The sequence below is a fragment of the Garra rufa genome, chromosome 25 (genome assembly GCF_049309525.1).
Source record: "Garra rufa chromosome 25, GarRuf1.0, whole genome shotgun sequence".
Taxonomy (NCBI): domain Eukaryota; kingdom Metazoa; phylum Chordata; class Actinopteri; order Cypriniformes; family Cyprinidae; genus Garra; species Garra rufa.
Genome location: NC_133385.1, coordinates 8,657,942 through 8,667,163, shown reverse-complemented (window position 1 = coordinate 8,667,163; position 9,222 = coordinate 8,657,942). Strand labels below are relative to the sequence as shown.

At 33.2% G+C, this 9,222-nt stretch overlaps 1 protein-coding gene across 1 annotated transcript; it reads left to right on the top strand.

The window, feature by feature from the left end:
• The first annotated feature begins 2,170 nt into the window (after positions 1–2,170).
• nansb (N-acetylneuraminic acid synthase b) lies at positions 2,171–6,803 on the top strand. Its single transcript, XM_073831981.1, has 6 exons — positions 2,171–2,394; positions 3,071–3,286; positions 3,388–3,487; positions 3,934–4,088; positions 5,782–6,048; positions 6,143–6,803. Exons 1-6 carry the CDS (start codon positions 2,263–2,265, stop codon positions 6,329–6,331), a joined length of 1,059 nt encoding a protein of 352 aa, XP_073688082.1. The 5' UTR covers positions 2,171–2,262; the 3' UTR covers positions 6,332–6,803.
• The last annotated feature ends 2,419 nt before the right edge of the window (positions 6,804–9,222 follow it).

Genomic DNA, 9,222 nt, shown 5'->3' with positions numbered 1-9,222 from the left:
GAGAAAATCAGTTTGTTGCAACAGATTAAATGGGCTTTTCGTGCAAAAAAACAATTTGTTGAGTCAACTTATTTGTTACCCTGCTGCCTTTAAATTTTAAGGTCAGTCAACTCAAATTAGTCAACTTAAAATATTAAGTTGTACTAAATGAAAACTTAGATATTTGAGTTGACTTAAAAAAATTTTGTTAAACCTAAAAGCTGGGTAAGTTACCTGGCTGCCTTAAAATTTTAAGTTGAATCAACTCAAATATCTAAGTTGTCACTTAGTACAACATAACATTTCAATTTGACTAAACTTTTTTGAGTTGACTGAACTTAAAAATTTAAGGCAGCCAGGTAACAAATTATTTTAAGTTGACTCGTAAGCCCAGTCATCTGTTAAAACAAACTGATTTTCTGAAAATTTATCAAGAACTTAAGCGTTAACAGGGCTACCAACTTTTGAGAAAATGTATTACATTTTTTTTCTTTTCTACAGCCAAAAACAATTCTTTTATGATTTTAAATCCTCCATTTACTAAATTGAAATATTGATTAATATTTAAACTGCATAATCATTCGCCCTATCAACACGAAAATAAAACCTCCAACAATAATCATCTTATCATAACAAAACTAAATCAGAAAGCATTTCAGAAAATTTATTTTCAAAATGAGAATTAAAATTAGGGTGAAGATAGATCACACAATAGAGTATTGGTTCTTTCCCCAGTATCTTAAGGCGAGACACTGCAGGTGAATAGGGTAAAAAATTAACTAATAGTTATCACCTTACTTAACCAGTTTATTGATTACTTTGATAATTGCAAACATTTTTTGTATTACAAGTTTTCGAAAATGTTAGGCATTATTTAATTTAATATGCACTAATTTGCACACATTTCTAGTACAAAAATCAAAACACTGGATAAAGTCAGTTTCAAAATTCTTGTTCAAGTTTTTTGACATATTAGAGTCAAAAGTTTTTACAGAGGGAATTTTGGGTATCTAATTTCGTCACGACATCATTCAGAAAAAAACAATATATTGTGTAAAATCAAGCAAATTATATATGAACAAATCGCTCTGTAAAAACCTTCAGGATATAGACAGGAATACAAATGTAAAGTTTGGTGTTACTGAAGTGGAGATTTATGCTCCGTGTAGAAGAAAAATCTAATTTTGAGAAAAGGGCCTTTAGAAACATGCATTGTAATTAAAATCTATGGACACAATTAGATAAAGTGCTAAAAAAGATGTTTTCTTTCCACTAGTCTGAAAAAACACAATGAAAAACCAAAAAGCCCAAAATCTCAAACTTGATAAAGTTCCCTCAGTTCATCGCAAATTCAACGTTCACTGATGAGCATCTCAATAGCCATTCATTTAATGCTGAGAGCCTATTCTGATGCAACAAATCCTGTATGGACGCCAGTCATAAACATTGCCTCCGCCATCGTGCTCTCTGGAAGAAGAAAAAATGTGACTGAAAAAATCAGATAGACATACATATATTTTTACCTTGCTTAGTGGTCTGTCTTATTTTCTCATAAGGTGCATTGATACACAGCGTAAATGTTCCCCTTAACTCTTTCACTTGCGGGTTCCATCCAACTTTTTTACTGTACAACTTTTGGTTAGATAATTAGTTTTGATTCTGTCACCTCTTGAGTGATTTATTCTTTAAAAAACACTGACTTATTAATTTAGGTTGATAATTGTTCATAAATAGTTCTGGGTTTGGCATGCGGATATATGTAAAACATGCATGTCATGTAAGATGAAATGGGCGTGGTTCACTGCACAATACCTTTTTGCCTTTATGTATGACAGGAATTTATGTGTAAAAATACAAGAAATCAAATTTAAATTTATAGGAAAGAGAATTTGAAACTGCCTTTCTAAAATGATGCGATATAACATCCAACTCTATAACTTGCAACTCCAGTTGCAAATCATTTAGACGACTGTCAATAAAATGGACTTTGTGGTATGTTGAAGTCATGTGTTTACAATCCTGTGTATGTTGGCAGATGTAGACTGATACATTTTAATTTACTGCTAAAATTTTTACAGCCTTACGTGTTCAAAATTCATCAAACATCAGCTGAGGTAATCGTGTGTAGGTAGGGATTGGCAGCCGTTAGGGTGGAGCACTTGTATCTCTTTAAATCATAGTGTGCCCTCAATTCCAGCCCCTTTTCTTGAGGCTTGCGTGCTAGTGACCACATCTCTAGCCTCTTAATTATAAATCATTTAGCTAATAAAATTACAATTAACAATGCCTGCTGAATTTGAACTTTGTCCTGGAAGAAAAATCGGGGGCTCTAACCCCTGCTTTATCATCGCTGAGATCGGACAGAACCATCAAGGAGACATTGAAATCGCCAAAAGAATGATCCGAATGGCCAAGGTAAAGTACTGCATTATCAGATGTGAAGTCTGATATCATGTTGATAAGAGTTTTTTTCATGTTTCAAAAAAGGGGGGGGCAGCTTGCATTAAGAAAAGAGAAACTTCAGTTTTTTGTTTTTCTATAATTACGTATTTTCTCTCCTGTTTTGTTACCAGAATTTTGAAAACCAGAGTTGTAAAAGTCACATGTTGTATCACAAGTTTTCAATTTCAGAAGGGAGACTCCACTTCTTATACACTCTTAAAGAGAAAGGTATCAAACGGGTGTTTTTGCTGTGAGGAGCCTTTTTGGGTTCCTCAAAGAACCGTTCTTGAAAGAACCATTTTTCTTAGTGTGAAGAATAATTTTTTTTTTTAATCTAAAGAACTTTTTTTCACTTTAAAGATTCTTTTGTTACATTAAAAAGGTTCCATGGATGTTAAAGGTTCTTCATAAATAAGCTTTATTTTTAAGGTTTTTATTTTTAAGTGTATAATCAACCAATAGTGAGAAGGTGGGCCAACAATGTAAAAAAAGAGCATGCAAAGAGCATGTTAATAGGAAAACAAAGCCAAAATATAAGCATTTTAGGCAATTTAGAAATGCGGACAAGACACGTCTGGGGCAAAAAAGAGGAAGTATGATCACCCTGATCTCCAAATCCATCTGTACTTCTCTTTTTGTCTCCATGCAGGACTGTGGAGCTGATTGTGCCAAGTTTCAAAAGAGCGAGATCGAATGCAGATTCACCAAACACGCTCTGGAGCGTCCCTACACGTCCCCTCACGCCTGGGGACCGACATACGGAGCTCATAAGCACCATCTGGAGTTCAGCCACCAGCAGTACAGAGAACTGCAGAAGTACGCCAATGACATTGGCATCTTTTTTACAGCATCAGGGATGGATGAGGTGAACATTTATAATATATAGCAAGATATTCAAATGTTCCTTAAAGGAAAAAGTAAATTGAAATGCATTTTTTTAACTATTTCTCTCCCTACCTCGATCAGATGGCTGTAGAGTTTCTTCATGAAATAAATGTGCCGTTTATCAAAGTTGCCTCAGCGGACACCAACAACATCCCCTACCTGGAGAAAACCGCCAAAAAGGGTAAAACTCACTGAAGTTGACATCCATTTGAAATGAAAAATCCATTTCCAAAAGCAGGCGATAAATAAAACTAATTAACAGTGTTAGCTGAGAACTCGCTCTCCTCAAATTAAATAAATGGCACCTCTGCCATGTTGAATTTATATTGACTGTGAGAGCGTGAGAATGAGAAAAGCACAAGCAGAACTGAGAACTGAATATCAATAGCTTCCCATGTGCACCAGAAAAAACTTTGTATTGATGACGCTGATTGGCCAGATAGCAGAGAGGATGACACCAAGAAATCCTGGTGTGGATTTGCTGGATTTTCATTCTTACTGCGGATGACTGTGTATTTAAAGTCTGCAGAGAAATCAAAATCAATGTGTTGATGACTAAAACATTGACTTTACTTTCACTCAGAAGCAGTCATGTCTTGAAGCTAACATTTTGGCTTGTTTTTGCAGGTCGTCCCATGGTCATATCTAGTGGAATGCAGTCGATGGAGACCATGCGCTGTGTTTACCAAACTGTCAAGAAACACAATCCCAATTTCACTTTCTTGCAGTGCACCAGCGCTTATCCACTGCCGATAGAGCATGTCAACCTCAGCCTGATCCCTGTAAGACAAGTCACTTTAGTCTATAGTCAGCTTTGTAAATTACGGCCCACAATATGACATAACGAAACCTTCTTTTTAATGAAGATGATTAGATTTTCAATTTTGCTAAATTCTGATATGCTAAATTAATATAGAAAATGCTTGTACACCTTTAAAAAAATAATGATTTGTTGTACATTAAGAATGAATAATTGTTTAAATTAGTTATTTGAAATAAAAAGGCAACATTTATACTAAAATAACTAAAACATATATAATATAACTATGATTTAAAGCTTATTAAGAACTATATAAATATAAAAACAAACAAATTACTAAAACTTTACAATTAAAATGAAATAAGAAAACATAAAAATAAAATCTAATTCAAAATATTAACAACTATAATGGTATATTAACAATATGAACATAAATGCTAAATATATATAAAATGTTTTTCAAAAATGTATTGTTCATTGTTATATTGTTCACTTCAAGGTTATTATCATGAACTAAAACTAACCCTGAAACCATAAAAATAAATAAATAAACAAACATATAAAATATAAATATATAAAAACTAAACTTAGAAAAAAAGGTGAAATGACTAATAAAACTATACAGATGTTGAATGAAAACATAAATAAAATAAAATATAAATATTAATGTTCATTGTTAGATTGTTCATTCCAGGGTTGTTATCGTTAACTAAAACTAACCCTAAAACCATTAAAAAATTTAAATTTACTGAAATAAAATATAAAAACTTAGTTTAGTACTTCAAGTACTAAAACGTTAAAAGACAATAAAACTATACAGATGTTTATTAAAAATGACAAAACAACAAAATTCCTAAAACTTTAACTAAAATTTAAATGAAAACAGAAAATATAAATAAAAGGAAATATAAATATATGTATATTAATGAAGTACTAAACTTAATTCAGTACTTCAAATAGTAAAAAATGTTAAGTAACTAATAAAACGATATATCGTTAACTTAAGCTAACCCTAAAAACCATACAAAAATTATTAACTGAAAAAAAAAACTTGAACTAAACTTATATGTGACCCTGGACCACAAAACCAGTCTTAAGTCGCTGGGGTATATTTGTAGCAATAGCCAAAAATACATTGTATGGGACAAAATTATTGATTTTTCTTTTATGCCAAAAATTATTAGGAAATTAAGTAAAGAATATGTTCCATGAATATTTTTTGTAAAATTCCTACTATAAATATATCAAAATGTAATTTTTGATTAGTAATATGCATTGTTGAGAACTTAATTTGGACAACTTTAAAGGTGATTTTCTCAGTATTTAGATTTTTTTGCCCCCTCAGATTCCAGATTTTCAAATAGTTGTATCTATTGTCCTATCCTAACAAACCATATATCAATGGAAAGCTTATCTATTGAGCTTTCATATGATGTATATATCTCAGTTTTGTAAAATTTAACCTTATGACTGGTTTTGTGGTCCAGGGTCATATATATATATATATATATATATATATATATATACACACACACACACACACACACACTAAAGTTACTTGTCAGTAATATTGACTACTAGTATGAGATACAAACTAAATTTAAAGAATATTTTCATCAAAAACTAACTAAAAAGCCTTGATCTTGCACAGGTCCTTTCACAGCAAGAATTATAGGTATTTAATGAATCTTTCTATTTCCCTTCACCTAAATCAGGAGTTCCAGAAGGAGTTTCCGGACATTCCCATCGGATACTCTGGACATGAGACGGGCATCCATGTGTCTGTGGCTGCTGTGGCAATCGGGGCGAAGGTCCTGGAGCGTCACGTGACCCTGGATAAGAGCTGGAAAGGCAGCGACCACTCAGCCTCACTGGAGCCGGCCGAGCTGGCAGAACTGGTGAGAGCCATCAGGACGGTTGAGATGGCAATGGGCACGCCTATCAAACAGATGCTGCCCTGTGAAGCTTCCTGTCACAGCAAGGTCAGATAAAACACTCATTTTGATAAATACAGCGATAAGTGGCTTTTAAAGTGATCTAATGTATTTAAATTACTGTTTATATCTTGTCTCGCAGTTGGGTAAGTCAGTAGTGGCTGGGAAACCACTGAAGCAGGGCGAGATATTAACTCTGGACATGCTGACAGTAAAAGTGGCCGAACCGCAAGGTGTGAGGCCGGAGAATATCTTCCAACTGGTTGGCAAGAAAATCACAGTGGACCTGGAAAAAGATGCCACCATCATTGATACCATGATAAAAGGTTGATGATTATACGCTCTGTAACTAAAGCAGCAATGAAGGGGTCTTATCATTTGATTATTAATGATCAGTAACACTATATAATTATATATTGTGGACGGAAAATTCTCATATTAATATATGTGATTAATTTTTAGAGGTTTATTCGCAAGTATTGTGTATTCCACTGCAAAGTTGCTTCTTTTGATGTTTCCGATGTTTCTTTGAGTACCAAACTAAAAGGCTCCGTATTTTTACTTGCTGAGGAAAACAAGACATCAAAAGCATTTCGGGAAGACGCTATGTAGCAAATTGAACATTTCAGGTGTTAATGTTTATCACGCTTTTACCATATATAGCAAGATTAGGGAGAAGGGAAAATTGTGTTTGTAAAAAGGGTATAAAGGGTATATAAGCGGAGAGGCATGCTTATTTATTTTTGTCATACATTCATTGCTGTATTGTCTGACCTTCTTACAAGAATAAAATTTCAAAAGACCCTGTCTCGACTCATACATATATGTCAGGTGTGCTTTCTTCCAAGGAGGAAGAGAGGCAGTGTCTTAAAATATTAGATGAGCAAACATTTGTAGTACAAAAATTAAACAACGTCAATAATACAAAATATAGTATTTAAAAGTGTATAAATCGCTCGTTTCTCGAAGTCAGAAGCTGTCCAACAGCGACACCCGTAGGTAAATTTACATCTTTCTAGTCTCGTCTGAGCCCTTTGAGTTTTAACAGATCCCTAAAGCGGGATATGATTGGATATGACTGTTATTATCGGTTGTGATTGGTTCATGCGATAAATCCCGCCTCTTGTGTTCTGCACGTTCGCGAATCAGTTTGAATGAACAATATGGCATCAATGGGAAGCCAACCGCCATAAAAAGTAAATAGAAGAAGAGATAATGGGAAGACATTTAAAAAAGTAAGTATCTCATACAACTAGATAAAACCATATATGCTACATTCAACCGCTTCAAAATATATATAAATATCCAAATACGTTGACGCGTCCGCCATCTTGGAACGGTCTAATTTCGTCACTCACAATAACAATGAGTTTCAAAATGGAACATCTGGTTGTAAAAACCGCCTAAATTTAAATTTCTGAAGAAACTGGATAACCTTTCACAGGTAAGAATGTGTTGGTTTGTGTTTTTATTATGTATTAACTTAATATTACAGGTGTTTCAACTAAAGTGTCTTTTAATCAGCTCAAATGGTGAAATTTAAAGCAAATCTTTTTTTTTTTTTTTTTTTCTGATAGTGTAATGTTTATTTAACATAAAATGCGACTGGGACATTAATTTGGAACATTTGATTAAAGAAAAAACACCATATATATATATATATATTAACCATTATTAAATCACTTTTCAGTGTTTCAGTGAGAGAGTGATTTTTATTAGACTATTCTTATTGTTTGTACATAAAATACATTTATGTGTGACAGCATAACAGCTACTGCTGGTTATATTCATATCACGCCGCTGTCTCGCGCTACTTTATTAGGCGCCATTTTGTGTCTTCAGTTATTGACTGAAGAGAAAACAAACATTGAAGAATCGTGTCCTTTCAAACCTCTGATGCTTAGTAAAATTATTTACTTCGCACTTGAACCACTACACGGTGGTGACACCTGCTGGTCCAAACTGTGTAAATGCAATGAGAACACTACCATATAAGATATGTATCCACCTTTATCTTATTGTAAGGTGCGGCCATTTGTAAATGTTATGGGTGTGGCTTTCGGTCTCACCCGCCTCCAACTATTTTTAGCAGTACAAAACAGCTGGTTCTGCTTGATATTGCAAATTAGTGTATCTTACCATATTATTTTAATGTATGTTCTTAATTAGGAGCACACTGGTTTGTAGTGCAAACAGTTTTACTGTTTACTGCACGTTGTTTTTCGTCTCATTATTTTCTTATAGTGGCTAATGAACTGCAGGGCTCTCAAGTTTTGGAAAAAGTTTGGAGTGAGATTTTATCTGTTAGGGGAGGAGCCACTCAAATATTTGCAGCAGCGGCCCCTCGGCCCCACGCAATTCTCTCCAGTTTTCAACTATCTATTGTTCATAATTAACCTGCACAAAATAAAAAAATATAACAACTGATAGATTTGATAAGTCAAATTCATGTATCAAAAGTAAAAAAAGAAATTTGGCCCCAAACGAGCAAACTAAACAGCAGTGCTCAATGCACATACTGTAAACATACAGGAGGATTGCAGAACTTGCTCATAGCATGTATGTCAATCTGTGTGTGTGTTTGTGAAAGAGAGAGGGTACATATTTCAGCTTACTAATGTCATTTTGTATTTCAAGTGTTTATTACACACTTTGATGCCTTGATGACAGTGGTAGGGGCTTGAACTTAGCTAGAGTAATTAGTTACATGTAACTGAATTATGTAATTTAATTATAAATGACATTTAACTAATCTGTTACAGTTACTGAGAAATAACAGATATAGTTAAATTACAGTTACTTTTAAAAATGTTTACAATTACAAAGTGGGTTACATGTAAATATTTTGATTGATTTATTTCCCAAATCGCATTGACAGCTTTAAAATAAGAGACACCAATGTTTCAGGAGTTAAACAGAGGTGCTAAAGATTTTGTGGTGGCTGTGCTTTAAAATTAAATTATTATAATCTTAATTCAAGTGATGAAGGATTTTGTAAAATTGACAGTAATTAGTGTTGAGTGCTACTGTAAGGTAAACCTGCCTGCTTAAAAAGTTTTTAAAAGGATTAACAGTTGAAAACATTCCTTAGAAATTTAGTAATCAAATGTAATGTTACACTACCTCTAAAGCAATTGAAATAGTTGCTCTACTTTTAAATTACATTTTAAATAGGGAAATTTAATCTGTAGCCTATTACAGTCTATTTCCAAAATAACCTTC